The sequence below is a fragment of the Plenodomus lingam genome, assembly GCF_022343315.1.
Source record: "Plenodomus lingam strain CAN1 chromosome Unknown scaffold_20, whole genome shotgun sequence".
Taxonomy (NCBI): Eukaryota; Fungi; Ascomycota; class Dothideomycetes; order Pleosporales; family Leptosphaeriaceae; genus Plenodomus; species Plenodomus lingam.
The window spans coordinates 584,329-603,397 of record NW_027093974.1 but is presented as its reverse complement, the minus strand read 5'-3'; the positions used below and the strand labels follow the sequence as shown (position 1 = coordinate 603,397).

Genomic DNA, 19,069 nt, shown 5'->3' with positions numbered 1-19,069 from the left:
ATTTAATACAACATGGCTCGGGCTTGAGCGTCATCCCCAAGGCCACGGTTTCCACATCGACGTCGACTCAATACCCACCATATTACTAGTGCGTGGGACAAGTTTGGTGCCTGAATACCTATCCTCCCTCACCCACGATCAACTTACCGACCATAGGTATCTGTCGCCATTTTTGATCGGCCTGGGCCAGACACACCAGAGAAACCTACCAGTATGTTGAAGCAGGGGATCGCAATGCTGCGGTCGCCCAGCGCGATGACCATGCTCTTCAAAATCGTCGTCGTAATTATCATACTGGGCTCGCTTTTCCACCTGCGCTTTCTTGTATCGCTTTGGGATACTTCTCCGGCTGAATATGGCTCGCATCATGCGTCGTTGAGCGAGGGCTTGCAAGCAGGTGAGACTGGTAATGGCTCCCAGAACGTAGGGCAGGGATCAAACTTCAAGACCATCGATCATGCGTCGATTGTCCACACCAGCGAGTCTTCTGGTCCACCTCCTCCTGCAGTCGTGGAGTCTCCCAGCTCAGAATCTTCTCACGAAACCGCAAATATGGAGCCTGTAATCGCCGATAAGCTTCTAAGCTCTCACGAAGAAAGCCGCTTCCGCTCCCACGGCCCGAAAAACTGTTTCCCGTCCTTCGACACCACCATGCAACAACACGCGTCCGACCGTCTCGCCTCTTGCGAAAAGTACGCTCCCTTCTCAATCGAAGAAACACATCGCGTCGCCTTTGCCACTGCCTCAACCGGCGGTCCTTTGAGTCCCGCCTACGCATTGGCGATCCAATCCCATATGACTCACAGCACCATCCACAACTCAACCGTGCACATGCTCTGCGCCGACATCGTCCCAGGAATCTGGAACAAAGTCGCCTACCTCCAAAATCTCGTCTCCGAAGAGCTTCTCAAACCTGAACGCGAGCGTCTAGAATGGCTCTTCTGGGCTGACCGCGACACCCTGATCCTCGACCAATGCCGGCCACTATCCTCGTTCCTGCCGCCCAAGTCGCCGGAATTCGACAAGGTCAATTTCCTCGCCATTCACGACGCCTACGGACTCAACTACGGCGTCTTCTTCATCCGCGTCAATACCTGGGCTATTAACTTCTTCTATAACATCCTCTCATACCCCTACTACAAACCCCAGGACGAGCTCATATTTGCTGAGCAATCAGCCGCCGCACGTCTTCTCGAGGCCGATCCCAAGTACGGCGACCACTTTGCCCGCGTCCCCTGGTACTGGTTCAATGCGTATCCAATGGATGACGACAACGGCACGATCCCGTACGTGAGCAATGTCCATCCGGACGAGTATGAGTACTTCCGCCCTCGTAAGGGTGACTTTCTCGCGCATTTTGCTGGACATGGTAAGAGATTGGAGGAAATGGTGACGTGGGCGTATGCGCTGGAGAAGGTGGGCGATGTCTGGGTGAATAAAGAGGAGGAGGAGAGGAGGGATGTCACTTCAGATATTGGAAATTATTGGAGGGCTTATAAGGAGGGCACGCTTACGGACAAGATGAAGACTGGAAAGTCTGCGAATGACGAGGCAAAGGAAAAGGTGGTGGCGGCGGCCAAGGCAGCGGCAGAGGCGGAGAAAAAGGCAAAGGAGGCGGAGGAACAGGCAAAGGAGGCAGAGAAACAGGCAAAGGAGGCGGAGAAAAAGGCAAAGGAGGCGGAGGAGGCCAAGGCAAATGTAGAGGCGGAAGGGAAGGTGGAGGCGGAGAAGAATGCAAAGGCAAACACAGAGAAGGCAGATCCAGTGCCAGCAACAGAGCCACAACAACAAGCACAGACTCAAGACCAGACCCAAGAGCTACAATGAGCCGCACCCTCGGAAAATCTACCTTTCCCCACGCCTCTGCTCCTCTCCCCGGACTTCCGGACTTTTCCTCCTCCAGGGCCTCTTTTTCCCTACTTTCTTTCTCAAGATGCCCATCTCCTCCACTTTTTTTGTATCTTTTTTCTCGTTCTTCTTGCATATGACCGAGCATCCGCTCCCATTTTCTTCTCCAACCTTCTTCGGACAACTAGGGATCATGCTACAAGCGCTGTAGCTTTCAGGGGGCGCACGAGTGGTGAGGCAATCGAGGGATTTCTGAAAATCAAGGTGGTTGGATTTTATAATTAGATGTTTTTGAGATAGATGACAGAGTTTTTTGTACAGGGACTGAGGGTTCTTTTGGGGGGTTTTGGTTCTTCATTGGAGAGTCTATGAGATTTATGATTCTCGCGCCATGTGCTTTCTCGCTCTCGTGTGAAATGACCAGTGCAAAATCTGCGGTAGTGTTTTTCTGGTCACTGCGACGTTTCATACACATTACGCTGAAGACCATTGGCAAAGGTCCCGCGCCTGTCTTATTTCTTCTCTGCCATCTCACTCGACTTCACTTTGGATATTGCGCAACGAGACGCCTGGATCATCCTCTTAGTGAAACGGCTTGACCAGCAAACCGCCATCCCATTCAACATTTTATTCAACCGTCCATCAAACCCCCAACACGTTCATATCTTTACAATCACTCCCCACATCACCGCCCTCGACCCGCCTCTTGACCCTGCCTCTTGACCCTGCCTCTCCCCAATCTACCCCTCACATTTCCAGCACCAAAAATGGCCACACGTGCAGCGCGCGGGGTGCTCGGATGAGATGGTTGTGCTGGAGCAGGCGTGGCATGTCCATGTTTGAATTGTTGTTGGTGAAGAATTTGTTATTGAATGTTTGGGGTGGAGTGTTGGGGAGAAGGAATCTGGGGATGAAGGGGAGGTTGTTGGGGGTGTGGATGGGGATGGTGAAGGTGAATATGGCGGACGAGAGGGTGGTTGAGTGGACATGTATATGTTAGTCTTTGCAAAATTGTGGAATGTAGACTGTCAGGGCTGTTTTGTCAACTACTTGTGTTATTTCTTCGTCAGGCTGGCGTGTGATGATGTGACAGTGCTGGGGAGATGTCAGACTTGGGTGCGAGTACTGAGTCGGGGATTTATGGGATGGGCGATGGAGTGTGCGGGTACGATGTGTCTTGAGCTTTGAGGTTGGAGGCGGTCACAGTGTCTTGGGTTGAGGATTGTGTGTGGGTACAATGTCTTGTTCGATTTGTTGCGTGGGTCTCAACATGGTGATGCTGGGTGAATTGGCGTTGCCATTGTAAGACAGTGTGTGCATAAAGTTGCTTCGTGATGGAGAGATGATAGAGTTAGAAGATGGAAGAGTCACTGTCCTCATGAACGTGGAGGAAAGTGCTTGTGTGTCGGTCCAGAGGAGACAGTGAAGGTGAGATGAAGACAGTCAAATACAAGAAGGTCAGGGTCAAAAGGTACAAAGCAAATATGTTCAAAGCAAAAATGTCATTCTTCTATCTACCCAAAGCCAAAGCTATCAAAATTTGGAACAAGATCAATAACGATCAAGATAATGCGCCCCTGCCCCGCGCACTATGATGTCTGCCACCGATAGACACTCTCTCTGGGGGCGTCCCCCCAGAGTCGGAGGCGTCCCTCCGGCGAATGTGCAGACTCTCTTCCATGTAACGCAAACCAAAACCCTCCTCCACCCAAAGCCAAACCCCAAAGCCGTCGAAAAGTTGGAACAAGACCAGAAATTGGTCGAGATAATGCGCCCCTGCCCCGCGCATTATGATGTCTGCCACCGATATACACTCCACTGGAGGCGTCCCCCCAGTGTCGAAGGCGTCCCCTCGATGAGTGTGCAGACTCTCTTCCCCTGGTCTAAAGTGCCAGGTTGAAAAAAGAAAAGAGAAAGAGGACGAAGGAGCGAGGGAGGCAGGCCTTTTATGTTGCCTCCGCGGGTCCACGATTACTCAGCAGTAGGACCCCGGCGGCCTCGTCTTGGCGGCCTGGAAGTGGCCCGGGCTTTGGGGGTGAAGACGCGGTGAATGAGGATTTGGGCACATGCGGGGGGCGGCGGTGACGTAGGAGGCATTGTGGGAGGCTGGATTGGGTGGCAGATCATGTGGAATAGCAGTTTTGAGGTTGGTTTTGCTGCTCATGCGTGGTAGTTGGCTTGTGTCGAGCGTGGTCGCTTGGGCTGTCGTGTGTGAATGTCAAATCACGTGATGTACTGGAGTCAGCAGTCCTGGCGGTCACTATCTCCAAAGCTTGTAGGTTAGTCTCTCATAGCCAGGGTATGCTGTCAGTAGACATAAGCACGAGTAGAAATCACAGGGCTGTCGTTGGGGCGGCAGTGACCCTAGCAGTGTGCCAACAGCTGTTTGCTTCAGGCGACACCAATGCCAAATCAGCTGAGACGGGCTCTTACAATCTGACGCCCTACGCGATTTCTCTGTAACTATCAAAATATATTCAAGCACCTTGGCCTTGTCCTCTTCTTCCCTTTATGTCTCAATCATAGCACTGATCCACTCACAATCACCGCCTCGAAAGGCGCCAGCTTCTCGTAGCAATGGCAGCGTCAACAAGCTCCCAGGCAATCAGTCGAAGCGAGTTCATCAAGAACAATCCTCTGAAGATTCACAGTCTCATAAAAAGTTTTGCCTGGACGAGAATAGGTCACCAGCGCATTGTACGCAAGCCGACGAGAGTCCGCTACGCTCCTCGAGTGCGACACCCATGGAGCGCCTGTCAATCCGTTGCGAGCACCCGAAGCCGCTCATACCAGGCCGTCTCACCATCTTCAACCTCCCCGGCGAGCTGCGCGATCTCATCTTCTCCTACACATTTGGCCAGATGTCGTGCTACATTCCACTCGACCCTTTCTACCGCAATCACCGCTCTCCTTACACCGAAATCCTACTATCGTCCGCAAAAGTCTACACGAAGCGCGCAGCTACATCAAGAAGACGCAAGTCGTGTATGTACCCGTGATGATGGGCATGAACTGGAGCTACGGCGAGCCTACAAACGAGTACCCCTACCAGCGCGCCACAAAAGATACCATGGCCCTTGCCCTCACCGAAAACACAAACACTCACTTCCACTTGCACGTGGATGTCCTGCGAACATCAGACTACAACCTGGACGCGCTCCTGGCCTCACTCACGCAGGCTATTGAAGTCTTTTGCGCACACTCCTGGAATGGAATCTGCACATCAAACACGAGCTCTGTGAACGCCGTGCCGTCGTCCACCTCGATCACCTGCTATCCCTATGGTCAAAGCCCAGCAAGACAGAGATCCACTTCTCCATTGAATACATTAAGAGTTTGATCAATATGCTTGCCGACGACGTCTAGACGGACTGGGAGCTTCGCTACTATGTCCCGACGGGGCAGGCAGGTACGGCAATCACATATGCGACTCATTACACTCATCACACTCATCTCACAGAGTATCTTCGCGATTCGGAACTTGCGGAGCTGTGACGTTACAGGAATCAGTATAATGGTATTAAGGTAGTGGCTGAGGTCTATGGCGATGACACAACCTAGGCGTTTGGCGATGAGCTCCAGTGTGTTTCGCGACATAGGAGACCAGGGACCGAACTGTGGCCCAATGTGCACTTCGACCCGGCGGCACACCACGCTGCCAATCGCAAGGAGTACATAAGCAGACAAATTCGTAAGCGCAGAGTGTGGGTGTCGAGGCGGGCTTGCTGATGATGAATGTAACACATATGTCATACTACGACTTCGACTTTAACGTTTCATCAGCGAGCAGGGCGAACCATAAGCGTGCTATGAGATTCCTGAAGAATCAAGAGAAGAAGTATGGAGTCCGTCGCGAAAAGACGCCTGAGGACCAGGAAGAGGATCGCTTGTGTCCTGGGAAGATGCTGCTTGGCTAGGCGACGGCTAAATATTCCAAGATTCAGTCACCTAGAATGTGCGTGGAGAGGATGCGGGAACATGGTTAATGGAGGAAGAGTCACAGGGCGGACGGTGAGAATACCTCAAACATGAGTCCATGACGAATTAAGACATACAGAGCGTAGAGTAGGAGCAGATATTACAGGACACTACATGCAGGCCCTACGTCCAATACACTCTAGTAGCCCAACTTCTTCACTCGTTCCTCACCCAGAACGTCAGCTAGGCTCACCAACTTGAAACTCGCCTCTTTTGCAGTCCCACCTCCAGCCAATTCATTCGCATCGTCGTGCATGACCACCAATCCCAGCGGGAAATCTTTGTTCAAGGCATTGCTTACCGCTGCAATACCGTCAGTATTACTCACATGATCGATTCCCTTGTCCCCATTGTCCACAACGGTGAACGTCATGACATATGCGTGTGGAGCCGCGCGCTCATACACAAAGTAAGAGCTGATACCCTGCGACGAGACGATAATGTATCCATCTGGTCCAGACTTGGCAGTGACAAGCGTGATGCCTTCGACATCTGCATGGAGCCCACTCGCATCGCCAACCTTTGCAACTTGAACACCAGTATTGCTACCATCGGGCTCTGCTTCATAGCGCCAGATGCCTAACGGCTCTTCGCCGATGAAGAGGACTCCGGCGTCCTCGTCCGCGACGCATCCTTCCACCTGGCCGCCAGATCCGCCTTGAAACTCGCGCACAAGTGTGGTCTGGAGCGTACCGTTTGATGTGGCGGTGAGTTCGTATTGAAGGTACCGTGCCTCCTTGTTATTGACAAATAGGTATTCTTTGCCCGTTTTGTGCGAGCGGTAGTTGCATGAGCCGTAAGGCTTGTAGTTTCCTGGTAAGCCCTGTGTGCCACCTGAGATCGGTTGAACCATGCCGGTACTATTCACTTCGACGAGACTGCAGAATAGTTAGATATGATAATAGACCATCATTGAGGAAACATACCAAAGAGTGTTATCGCCTCGGCAAGCAGCGTATGCTAAGTCGATATTTCGGCTGCCAATTGAGAAGTTGTAAATGATGTCGACATTGTTGGGCTCCATGGCTGTCAAGTGCTGCAGGAGCTTGCCACGAAGGTCGAATACGCCAAAACCTTGACCATTACTCGACTTCGTGGTGGTGATGATCTTGCTTTGCTCCGGTTGCGTGGGGTGAATCCAGATAGCTGGGTCATCACCATCGCCTCCGTTGGCTTCGGTTTCATACTTTGCCTTGACAGCAAAGAACGCACAGTCTGGGCCAGCCCAGCCATTTTTACACTTGCATACGTTGGGCCCAACACACTTTCCGTGGCCTGAGCAATCATTGGCACAAGTGACTTTGGAGCAGTCTGAGCCTGAGAAACCTGGAAAGCACAAACATGTGCTGTTGTTGGTCGCGAAACCATTTTTTGAACACTTTTCGGTGATCTGACTATCGCAGTGTTTACAAGGGCTGGCCTTTGGGTCGTAGTTCGTATGCGCTTTGATACCTGTAGCTGTGAGAACGGCTTCCAGGGAACCAATGGCAATACCAGTGTCGTCGGCACCCTCGAATGCAACTGCAAAGGCACCAGAAGGGTAGCTGCTGGCTGAAGACTGAAGGATGGAAAGTCCACCTTTGATGGATAATTCTGGTATGCCGCCTAACAAAACACTTCCTTTCCGCTCCATCTGTTCATCGAAGATATCGATCGACTCGTCGTGAGCAACAAGAAGATGTACACCTGATTCACCGTGATAGGTCGCAAGCGAGGTCACTTTGATATCTTTCGACACTTCGGTGATTGCAGGAGCACTGGTCGACTCTACAGCGTGGAAGGAATATAATGGTCGGTCTTCCGCAGAGAAGAAAATCCTTCCACTAGGAAATACAGAACATGATTCGCCTTCGATTGGAACAGAAAATGTTTGGACCTACGAAATCATGTTAGACCAATCCTCTTTTTAGAAATGCAGGCAACACACCTCGAGAATCTCAGCATGTTTCTTCTGGCTGCGAATCAGAAATTGCACCACCATCTGCTTGCCAAAAACGAATAGATAATTCTCTCCAGACTTCTGGCTGCGCCACACACACGCTGTACTCCAATCACCAAGCTGTTTCTTGTCGTTGCTGTCCACCTGTTTTCCAGCTCGCGCATCGAAGATCCTCATCAACGAATCTGGCGCAGGGATGTTAACCACGACATCTCGGCCCGCAATATCGTAGACTGGTACCGCAATTTTCGAGCGGCCTGTCTTCTGGTGTATTTTTTCCGAAAAGGTAGCATTCTGTGCCATAGAGAAAGTTCGATATCCACCTTCTGCCGCGCTCCCATCATTTGCGACCAGGATGGGAGATGCGCCATATATGAAAGCGGTATTGTCTGTGTCGAACTCAATGGCTGCTGGGATGAGCGTGACGGTCGCATTCTGAGCAGTTGCAAGAGCCTGGATAGCAGAGATACAGGCGAGATACTTATAGATTGCCTTCATTGCGATCCTCGTAACCCTGTGAAGTGAGCTTGGAAATCTAGAACTGGGATCGTCATCTTATAGGATATCAGCGCAGGATCTACATGGCCCCATAGTAGGCCCGCGGTTCGGCACATGGTGAATGTTGTAGTCTCCGCGGCAAATCTTTCGTACTTGCTTTCTATACCGTATCATCCTTGCCTGTATATGGGAACGATGTCGCGAAGTGTTGAGACATGGTCCTACCATCCGATTTTGGCTAGACTCCTATCCATGAAGATCCAATCAACACCATGGTTTCGGAAACGTGACAGCCAGGCAAGATTGTTTCTCGCAAACCAATCATAATAGAGAGACCGAGACAATCATAGCTTACATTTCCCGGGCCTCTGCAAGTTAGTGGCAATCTTCCCGTTGCTTCTGGAGCATCCATGGTCGTAGCATCAACAGCCGTTTCGACTTGGCAATGCTTGAATGTCGTCGAGCTGATCAGACAGGCATGATTCGATGACTCAGGCCAGATACAACTCCAGGACGATGGAATTGAGAGATAATCGAGTAGATCGATTGTTGTACCATTCAATTTTTTCTTTGATGGAAAGTGATGAGTGACCTTGACTCTGTTGTTGCGGCCTGTCTACAGAAGAGGGCCAAGTGTAGGTACCGTCGATTCTGATGGGGCGCCATCATTTCGGCGATTTGATGGCGCTCTTGTAGAGTCTACGCACACAACGCAAGGCGTCGAGGCAACGCAATACCTAACCTCTAGGTACAACCGCTTCGGACGTGACTGCCACAGGCTCAGCGGATGTTCGCCTCATATCGAGACGTTCGGAATTTTGATGTTCACGGTCGGCCATTTCGTCGTTCAAGTACGGTACCTACTACGGCATCTAAAGGCATCACTGGGATATCCACGGGACCATCGTCGCATGTAAAAAGATAGGAAGATGAAGGTCTGACAGTAAATCAATGCGTTAGAGAGAAGGAGGCGCCGGGGAGAATGGAGGGTTCAGGGCAGCGGTTGATGTCTGTGCGCAGTACCTACCGTCACCGGTACCGTCGCTAGCGAGACGGGGAGCTCACGTGTCCTTGGGTTATTCACTCTTCCCTCTTTCCATCGTCTAGCCGACCTGGACGGGTCAAGCCGGTCTCCGTCTGCCAATTCGTCCGTCATCATTTCGATAGTTGCGAATTGTTCCTGACAGAAGAAACAATCCGCCACGCCGACTGATGCCGCGTTGGACCACCTATGGAAGTTGCTGGCTCCAAGTTGATCTCGGGCTTCCATGGTACGGTACCGGTACGGTACTGACACCGGTCCGAGGGTTCCGCGATAGCTCAGAGTCTACCTTCATCGTGTAACTTTTGCAACTCGTTAACGAGGACAATGGTAGGCACGGTATATTAACATAAGAGCCACCTGCATTTAGTTGACGTTGTCCCATGTGTCACGCGCTCATTTCACGGAAAATAATATGCTCATAGTAGCGCGAGGGTCAAGATACCTTACAGTTTAAGTCGAACACTTGATGTTTTCAAGTGCATCTATACTCTACACGCAATTTCACTTGCCAGGCGCCCCACACCAAAAATTTCCGTATCAGGGCAAGCACTGCAAGTACAGTGTAGTGGCTACATCTATAGGAAAAGGCTTTGGACTCTCCGTGCGCCTCAACTGGCTTGACGCCATTCGGACCTCCACGTAGCGCCGAGTATCTGAAGCAAGAAGCGCCTACCAGGGGCCTTGTCACATTACTTTTTTGGGAGGCCCTGTAGGACTTATTGGATAACAAGTCGTCAGCAGTTTCGACCATGTCGAATAGGTCCACTAGCGGAATCACTATACTTCCGTCCCAATCTATTCTCCCCCGCACCCTATATTACGCGAGTCGCATGCAACACCCTGCCACCTAGTTGTAAACAACAACACCAAGAGACTTTCACTAGTCCAAGAGCACATAAACAACCCCAAGAACATTCGGTCAAAAGCTTAGCCTTCAAGACCCGTTTCAAGTTCTCGTTGCACCCTCCTATTCGTCCCTCAACCGCCTACCCTACCTCATCATGCGAGCGAAGTTCGCCTCAGCCCACTATTCCGGAGTATCTGCAATTTGGCCACACCACAATGTTCGCCCCTATGTGCCTCGGGTGATTGATGGAATTTCACTCGGCGACCCTCTTGCAACCTTAGTCGCATGAAGACTATGGAGCCTCTGGGCTTATTCAGGATGCCTTCATTTCCCAGGACGGAACGAGGATCCAACGGACCGTCGAGCCTCCATCCGAACAACTAAACTTCGTCAACGGCGATGTCTTGGGCACTCTTTCTGAGTCGCTGATATTGGGTCAAGTATGGGGCTAGTCTGGCCTCACAGAAATCTCTGTCAGCGAATATGTTTATAAGTCGCTTGAAGCTGTTCAGAACAATTCATCATCACCACCTTTCCACTTCTCTCCAGCGTTGATCTCATTACCATCATGCTTTCTGCTTCTAAAGCCGCGGCCATTCTGGCATTCTGCGCCCACACTGCCTCAGCATGGGTCGTTGGTGGTAAGTGACCTCGGTGCCTCTGGGCAATTACCAGGCTTACGAAACGTCCAACATTCACTAACTGTTGCCTCTGCTCTTAGATCAACAAACCGAGACTCACCCTAAGCTCAACTGGCAGCGCTGTACCGGCAAAGGTGGATCAAGCTGCACCAATGTCAATGGCGAAGTTGTCATTGATGCCAACTGGCGCTGGCTGCACACCGTAGGCGGCTACACCAACTGTTACACAGGCAGTGAATGGAACCAGTCAGCGTGCCCCAACAACGAAGCATGCACTAAGAACTGCGCCATCGAAGGCTCAGACTACGCTGGCACGTATGGAATTACCACCAGCGGCAACCAAATGAACATCAAATTCATTACTAAGGGCCCATACTCCACAAACATTGGCGCTCGCACATACCTGATGAAGGATGAGCAAAACTACGAAATGTTCCAGCTTATCGGAAATGAGTTCACATTTGACGTAGACCTCTCCCAGCTGCCTTGCGGCATGAACGGAGCACTGTACTTTGTTTCCATGCCTCAGAAGGGTCAAGGCGCACCTGGTGCCAAGTACGGCACTGGTTACTGCGATGCTCAGTGCGCACGAGACTTGAAGTTCGTCGGTGGCTCAGCCAATGCTGAAGGTTGGACCAAGTCCGCCTCTGACCCCAACTCCGGTGTTGGTAAGAAGGGCGCCTGCTGGTAAGTTCCCTACCATACATACTCAAGTCTTCTACTGAACACTATGCAGCGCTGAGATGGATGTCTGGGAGGCTAACTCCGCTGCCACTGCCCTTACACCTCACTCTTGCCAACCTGCAGGATACTCGGTCTGCGAAGACACCAACTGCGGAGGCACATACTCCGAAGACCGCTATGCCGGCACCTGCGACGCCAACGGTTGTGACTTCAACCCCTTCCGAGTGGGCGTGAAGGACTTCTACGGCAAGGGCAAGACTGTCGATACCACCAAGAAGATGACTGTCGTCACCCAGTTCGTCGGCTCCGGCAACCAGCTCAGCGAGATCAAGCGCTTCTACGTCCAGGACGGAAAGGTTATTGCCAACCCAGAGCCCACAATTCCCGGCATGGTAAGTCCACCTGTTTCCCAATTATCTCTGAATCTATACTAAGGCTCTCGCAGTCCGGCAACTCGATCACCCAGGAGTGGTGCAACACCCAGAAGAAGGTCTTCCAAGAGGAGGCCTACCCCTTCAACGAGTTTGGCGGCATGGCATCCATGAGCGAGGGAATGTCTCAAGGCATGGTTCTCGTCATGTCTCTCTGGGACGACCACTACGCCAACATGCTCTGGCTCGACAGCAACTGGCCCCGCGAGGCCGACCCCGCCAAGCCAGGTGTCGCACGTGGAGACTGCCCTACCAGCGGTGGTAAACCCTCGGAGGTCGAGGCCGCCAACCCGAACGCTCAGGTCATGTTTTCGAACATCAAGTTCGGTCCCATCGGCTCCACCTTTGCGCAGCCTGCATAGATCATCTTACTACGACACGGTCAAGAAACTTCTTCAAAGGGTGTTGTCACTCGATCCATGCATGCTCTCTGGCCTGCATTTAAGATCCTGATGATGGTTCATGAGATTGTGTAGATAGTTTGCAGCATTGCTGCCTCTTCCATTCGCTTAGAAGTTGTATATATTAAGTCTAGGTTTTCTTCCTACCAGCACCTACACTACAGATCTTGATGACAGGTGAGATCTATGCATGTTCATACCATTGATATGTTTCATTCATGTGCAGTCACTCTGTTTACATACTCAAAGCCGAGCGCATATGTGTCATTCATATACAGTCATTCTGTTCACACATATGCATGGTCGACGTGCGGCTCAACCGCCAACACACAGCACACTTCCATGGAACATCGTTTGCCTCCACGTAATACGTACAACAGGCACAGTCCATCACTGTGCAAACAACTGCTCAACGAGCTATAAGCCTCGCCAGCACCTCACTCTGCTTCGTCCAAGAAAATCATCCTATTCGAAATCCCACCCTTCGCCTTTGCTCACACCGTACAATCTATCCTACGCATCCAATTCCTCCTGCCAACAAATCCCCTCCTGCTCTGCTGGCCGTTCCGCTAGCTACAACCATGTTTGACTTCCTCTACGACTGGTTCTGTAATTGCGCATGTCCATGCCCATGCGATGATTGTGAGGAAGATCAAATGTGCTATTCGTGCTGCAACGGTTATGAGTAGACGAATTACGCAGGTGGGAAATCAGAGACAAATGCTGCAGTTCTGTGGAGCACTCAGGCGGAGAAGAGATTGATTCTCGAGTCTCCAGGCTGGATATCAGCGTTGGGGGGTGAGAAGGTAGACCAATACACTGGAGCGAAATTTGGGCTGCTACGTTACAAGCTCATCACAATACTACTAGGTAACTGATCTTCTAGGAGAGTGAGGGTAAATGTCCATTGATTGTTATTCTGCAGTTGGTCTAGGTTGTAGCGAATAGCATCATAGTCCCGACTTGTGTGCTATGCACCATTTCTTCATGCATTTTCGGTGCCATTGATTGTACCATGTTCTTTTTTAAAAAGGAAAAACCCCCCCATTCTGTTGTGAAACAAAGGAATCAGTGGATCAAGCAAAGGATACACGGCAAACAGGGCGTGCATAGAAGCGTCATGTAGAAGACTCATAGATCAACTTTTCCCAACCCCTTCACGGGAGGTTTGACAATTAGTCACTGTGAGCATATAGTAGGTGAGTCACTGTGAGCAAGCCATGAATTTGAACCATATGTGAGAGATCCATATGTGAGTCATTTGTGAATTGCGGCAGCTATATATTAGGGACCTGTACTGCTTTATTACTCTGCTTTGCGCCTACTACTCAGATCTATACTTCAATTGGATTTCTACTCAACACTCTTGTTTTAGCAAATCATTCCCTTCACAATACATACTGCACATCCAAACTCTTCGGCAAAAAACGCACATAATGACTGCAACACTGCCGTCAATATCGGCCCTCGAGATCATCGAGCTACAGATGATGATATTCAGCAGTCAAGATGGGTCTGACCTCGTTCGCGCCTCACTCGGTATGTACGGGGTGGTGCGAGACAGTCGACTCTTTCCGCAGCGACAAAATCCTGAATTTCAAATTTCCCATGCCACTTACCTCGACAAATTCGCACTTCCAAGAACCGTGCCGAGCATACAAAGACAAGGAAGTAGAATATATTGAGGAAAAACGCAAGTTTGACGAGGCAAGACGCAAGCTAGAGGAGAACTTATGCAAGCTAAAGGGGGAAAGACGGAGGCTAAATGAGGAAATACAAAAGCCAGAGGATGCGAGGACGGCCAATCCTAAGTCTTCGGTCTCTATCGTCGTTCCGAGGAATACACACGGTGTTGAGGAAATACCCGTGCTAACAGCCATGCGCAAGATCGATCTCGCTCACCTACCCAAGATCAAAGCCGGCCACACACGTATCCGTGTCGAATACGAGGACTATTTCGACGCGCTACATGATCTAAGCGCGACATTCCAGGGCGTCCGCTTGCCCCATGGTTGGCCTCGCGGCCTCAACAACATCTATTGTGAAATTTGCGAAAGATTCCACACACGCTTACGGTTTGAGCATCTCCATCCAGCCGTGCGATTCTTGGAAGACGCAAATATTTGTATCCGTGGGCAGGGGACAATTTTGCTCTTCAGGTTTTGCATGTTCGATACTCCCGAAGCGCAGCGATCCTGCTACGATCATTACTGTAAAGAGACGATTGTATTTGCAAAGGATCTGATCAAGGCCGTCCATTCGATGGACAGTGGTGGCTTCAGTACAAAATCTTTTCGAGTCCGATTACGACCAAGCTTATCACACCGTGCGGTATGATTGAAGATTCTAATGGTCTGACGTTAGCAACTGTTATACCCTTCCTGGTGGAGAGTTTCAACGACCATGTCTACAGACATGTTGAGGAGACCCGCACTTGCATGTCTACCAGTATTGAAGGTTCATGGTTCCACTTTAATATAGACTCATTTTACCTTAAAGGACTTGTTTAGGCGGAGCACAATAAGAATAATAACATATTCCAGGAACACAAGGGCAGATTTCATGAGATAGTGGCAATGGTCAATCAGGCAGCAATCACCGTGGACGAGTTGATGAGCGGAATGGACATATGGCGCCCGGTTTCCATGGAGGACTCTGACTAGAATAATAATATTGAATACAAAGCACAAAATTTGCTCTACAAATGGCCTTTCCAACGATAAACACAATTGCCTAACTAAATACGGTTATACTCTGCAAGGTAACTTAACAATTCTGCCACAGCGAAGCATACGTAAATGTACACTTGACCAGCGAAATTTGATTGACTATATCAGCCAGCTTATGTAAGAGTACGCTAAATTCTTAACCATGAGTATCCTTACAACCCTCTGAAATATACTGATCCACTTTAGAGTCAAGCTTCTCTAAGTTAGTGATGAGTTCCATAAGTTCAAGGTAAGCACTACCGTAGCAGCTTTATCTGACAGCTGATGTTCCAGGCTAAAGAGAGCCTGCCTACAGAGTGCACAAGTGGTGACATGCTGTTTGATCTGCACGTCCAGGCAAACTGCACCTTGAACGTGCCCACACTTGCTCTTGACAGCAGGCTTAATTTGCGCTTCTTTAGAGAAGTTGAGGCTGAAGTTGTAAAAACATACAGGGCAGCGCTGGTCTATTACGTCCTTTTCTTCTATTGCCTCTTAACTGTATAGAATAGAGATAGTCTGTAGATTCAGGCGTTTTGGTTGCCGCGGAGAGCCTGGAAGTTTAATCTCAGCCTGTTGGTCAAGTTGGTATTGGACCTTATCCAAGTCGAGCTGTAGGTGGTACCGAGTATTAAGGAGGTAGGCGACGTGGCTTCTAAACATGATCTATTCTAGTGGCCAACACGCATCAAACTCTGGATTGAGACACTTGGGCAGCGACTTCTCTTGCAGTAGCTGCATGAGTAATTTACCACGCTCTGACTGTTCTTCTGTGACAGGATTCCATTCCCAGGGATATAGTTTCAACACCTCGCTCGGCCCTAGCTTGAGGACTGCGCAGCGCACGGCTATCGCTATGGTCTTCGCATTACAAGATTTGTATGGAGAATTGCATCTAGTAGCAGCGTATGGAAAGCTCGGTATTGCGAACATTGGCTTACCTTCTGCACGATGGCAGATCGTGCGAGTAGTAACATGGGGCCGATGAGTGCCGAGTGGTCGTGCGTAGAACGATAATAGTCAGAGGCTTCTTCGACCGCTTTTTGAATGTGGAAAAAGGTAGTGATGAGTGTTGAGATCTCCTGGAAATAGCGTCTAGCTTGTGAGTGGCTTAGTAGATAAAACAATTACCCAATGCAATAGATTGGACCACGCCAGCCAATTGGGGGTTATTGAGGACGTCTATGGCAAGAAAAGATGCCCCAACACCGTTTAGAATTGCGTTGAACAATTCTCGGAAGCAAGACACCATCCCACTGGCGGTCTCATGGATCTGGAGATCGGTTTCATGCAGCGCGTGATGCCCGTCCCAGGCGCAAGGCTCTGAAATGATCATGGACATGTTGGCGTGTCTGAAAGTTCTGTTAGTTGAGATAGTGGCTGAGTAAACAAGAAGGTTGAGGAGGAATGATGACATAGAGAAAATAGATTCGGGCCAAAGTCGTGAACCTTTATATAATGTGATCAATGGATTCGCCGTACATTCGCCATGCCGCTGCGGATCACAATGACAGATTGAAACACGCCGGTTGTTGAAACACAAGTGAATTGACATTAGACATTTTCGAGCCACCGAATCTATTTTATGTAAGGACAGGAGTGCCATGAGGATGTGACTTTGATGAGCTCTTCTAGTACGACGATGATTTGTGTTTCTTGCTGCTTCTGTGGGTAACAAGTAACATGACCCAACACTCGTTTGACCATACATAGCATGGAGAGGCAAATACAGGCAGCTATGCCTTGGGCACCTCGTCCGCCCAAGGAATACTGGATTGTGCGCCAGCTTTCTGAACCGTCATGGAGGCGGCGCGATTCGCACGTGCAATTGCTGCATCCAGATCAAAGTCGGCCCCACGTGACATGGAAACCCAATGTGCCACGGCAACAGTATATGCACCGGCAAAAGTATCGCCGGCTGCAGTCGTGTCTACAACTTTCACTTTCCTAGCAGGCACGATATGGCCGGGCTGATTCTCGGATTGTTGCTTCGAAGTTTTGTAGAACACGCCCTATAGTGAGGATCAGTACTATGGAATATCAAAGTTGCAAGGGAAGGAGTATACCTCGCCACCAAGTGTGATGATAACGTTCTTGACACCGCGTGCGATGAAGATAGCAGCCACCTCGTCCCAGGAGGTCGGGTTCTCGATACCAGAAAGAGTTGCTGCTTCTGTTTCGTTGACGATCAGATGGCCAAGTCCCTGATAGGCCTCCTCTGGCAGTGGAATAGCTGGTGCAGGGTTGACGATGGTCTCGACCCCCTTTTGTCTGGCAGTCTTCATATTATACAGCACCTTGTAATATATTAGTTGCAGAACGAATTTATCAGATCAAACATGAGTACACATACCACCTCCAATGGTAATTCCAGCTGGAATAATGCCACACTCGCATCCTCATCTACCAGATCCTTAACCTCGACGTCATAGTTCGCTCCAGGAGAGAACATGATTCGATTCTCTCCTGTGCTCGTCTCGACCACAATAACTGCAACACCGGTCCTTTTCCCCTTTAGAATCTGTACCTTATCCGTTTTCAGCCCGTCTTCTTTCAACGCCTTCAAGAAACCAGTGTGAAACTCATCATCACCAACAGCACCGACCATGCGAACCTCTACGTCTGATGCCTCGCCAGCGGAAGCTTGTTTCGATGTTCTTGAAAGACGGGCACATGCGACTGCCTGATTTGCGCCTTTGCCTCCCCATCCAATAGAGAAAGATTCACTCGTCAGTGTCTCGCCGCCAACTGGGACCCGCGCGGTACGGGTGACAAGGTCGACATTTAGGGAACCAATGACAGATATGACAGCTGGCTTTGGTGACATGGTGATAGATAGCGTATATCTGTAAGATTGCCGTCTGCTATTCCTCAATGATGTGATACGAGGTTGATGTGTATCATGTGTATATAGTTCGCACACACGTAAGGTGGTATGACAGCCCTTCCCAGAGGCGCAATTTCGGCAGCGCTAGTAACGTGATCCACCACCGAGCGCCCACCCCCACCGAGCGCCCACCAACACCAAAATCACCAAATTTTTAACACTAAATTTCTTAATAACCATGGCACCTATTAATAACGCGCTTATAGCAATTAAATCCTTAACTCTTAGAGAAGATTTTATATACTTAGAAATAGTAGAAAAGTATAGTTACTTATAGTTAACCTTATCTAGATACTACTAGAAAATTTAGTAGGTACGTACTACTACTCTACTAAATAGTTAAATACTTAATACTATATAAGAAAGCAAGCTTATAGAGTATATTAAAGAGCTTTATAGGTAAGGATTACCCCCTATATAGACTATTATTTAAAATTTTATAACTAAAATAATAGGGAATCTAGTAGGTAAAAATTAGGTATAGCACTTTATTAACTGCTATAATATTAATTTTATCTCTTATTAGGCTACTAGGCTTAATTATAACTACTTTAAAGCTAATTCTACCTTTAAGTATAGCTTATACTTTAAGCTTTTATACTAAAAAATAAAGTAATATAATATTAAGAGTTAGTATATCTATAATATAGATAAGAAGGGTTTTCTTATTAGAGTACTATTAAAAACTAAATATATATTTAATAAGAGCGCCTATAAGTAGAGAAAGATTAGAGCTATACTCTAGGATAGTAATAGGGAGTGGATTACTACTATAGCTTGCATATACGCTAATAGTACTGCTCTTACCCCTACTCTTATTTATTAGTCCTAATCTAGAGCTCTATAGGATACCTAGTTATAAGATTTTAACCTATTATAATACTAAGCTTTCTTTATAGGATTACTAAGTAGGTGGATAAGCTACACCCTAGGGGTATCCTAGCTTAAGGAGGTGTTTAATTGTAAGATAAAAGCTAAAGCTTGTTGTGGAAATTTAGATTACTAAGGTTAGGAATAATTTAGGAGATAGATTATTAGATTATATCTACTATAATCGTACTTATATATATAGAGCTTTAGCTACCCTTACTAGAAGGTAAATAATTAGTAAACCTTCCTTACTAGAGCTCCTGCTTTTTATTAGGCACTTAGTAGTAAGCTA

The 19,069-nt window shown here is 49.0% G+C and overlaps 8 protein-coding genes across 8 annotated transcripts; 5 read left to right on the top strand and 3 right to left on the bottom strand.

The window, feature by feature from the left end:
• Nucleotides 1-213: 213 nt before the first annotated feature.
• Nucleotides 214-1,827, top strand: IAQ61_011175 (uncharacterized protein; the record flags this gene model as incomplete). The annotated part of the gene is made up of 1 exon (XM_066099080.1): nucleotides 214-1,827. One exon carries the CDS (start codon nucleotides 214-216, stop codon nucleotides 1,825-1,827), a length of 1,614 nt encoding a protein of 537 aa, XP_065950599.1.
• A 2,549-nt stretch (nucleotides 1,828-4,376) lies between these two features.
• Nucleotides 4,377-5,765, top strand: IAQ61_011174 (uncharacterized protein; the record flags this gene model as incomplete). Its single annotated transcript, XM_066099079.1, is given in 4 exon segments — nucleotides 4,377-4,780; nucleotides 4,792-5,182; nucleotides 5,410-5,539; nucleotides 5,632-5,765. Coding segments are annotated over 4 exon segments (1,059 nt in total), but the record flags the coding sequence as incomplete, so codon positions are not given.
• Nucleotides 5,766-5,965: 200 nt separating this feature from the next.
• On the bottom strand, nucleotides 5,966-8,263 carry IAQ61_011173 (uncharacterized protein; the record flags this gene model as incomplete). Its single annotated transcript, XM_003843672.2, has 3 exons — nucleotides 5,966-6,704; nucleotides 6,753-7,702; nucleotides 7,754-8,263. 3 exons carry the CDS (start codon nucleotides 8,261-8,263, stop codon nucleotides 5,966-5,968), a joined length of 2,199 nt encoding a protein of 732 aa, XP_003843720.2.
• Nucleotides 8,264-8,501: 238 nt separating this feature from the next.
• On the bottom strand, nucleotides 8,502-9,102 carry IAQ61_011172 (uncharacterized protein; the record flags this gene model as incomplete). Its single annotated transcript, XM_066099078.1, has 2 exons — nucleotides 8,502-8,879; nucleotides 9,016-9,102. The coding sequence occupies 2 exons, from the start codon at nucleotides 9,100-9,102 to the stop codon at nucleotides 8,502-8,504; spliced, it is 465 nt and encodes a 154-aa protein (XP_065950597.1).
• A 1,621-nt stretch (nucleotides 9,103-10,723) lies between these two features.
• On the top strand, nucleotides 10,724-11,487 carry CEL1_2 (Esterase/lipase/thioesterase; the record flags this gene model as incomplete). The annotated part of the gene is made up of 2 exons (XM_003843671.2): nucleotides 10,724-10,796; nucleotides 10,877-11,487. 2 exons carry the CDS (start codon nucleotides 10,724-10,726, stop codon nucleotides 11,485-11,487), a joined length of 684 nt encoding a protein of 227 aa, XP_003843719.2.
• A 52-nt stretch (nucleotides 11,488-11,539) lies between these two features.
• On the top strand, nucleotides 11,540-12,273 carry IAQ61_011170 (uncharacterized protein; the record flags this gene model as incomplete). Its single annotated transcript, XM_066099077.1, has 2 exons — nucleotides 11,540-11,872; nucleotides 11,947-12,273. 2 exons carry the CDS (start codon nucleotides 11,540-11,542, stop codon nucleotides 12,271-12,273), a joined length of 660 nt encoding a protein of 219 aa, XP_065950596.1.
• A 1,475-nt stretch (nucleotides 12,274-13,748) lies between these two features.
• IAQ61_011169 (uncharacterized protein) lies at nucleotides 13,749-14,975 on the top strand (the record flags this gene model as incomplete). The annotated part of the gene is made up of 3 exons (XM_066099076.1): nucleotides 13,749-13,851; nucleotides 13,967-14,643; nucleotides 14,829-14,975. 3 exons carry the CDS (start codon nucleotides 13,749-13,751, stop codon nucleotides 14,973-14,975), a joined length of 927 nt encoding a protein of 308 aa, XP_065950595.1.
• A 1,781-nt stretch (nucleotides 14,976-16,756) lies between these two features.
• On the bottom strand, nucleotides 16,757-17,847 carry IAQ61_011168 (uncharacterized protein; the record flags this gene model as incomplete). Its single annotated transcript, XM_003843668.1, has 3 exons — nucleotides 16,757-17,032; nucleotides 17,087-17,317; nucleotides 17,374-17,847. The coding sequence occupies 3 exons, from the start codon at nucleotides 17,845-17,847 to the stop codon at nucleotides 16,757-16,759; spliced, it is 981 nt and encodes a 326-aa protein (XP_003843716.1).
• Between the last annotated feature and the right edge of the window lie 1,222 nt (nucleotides 17,848-19,069).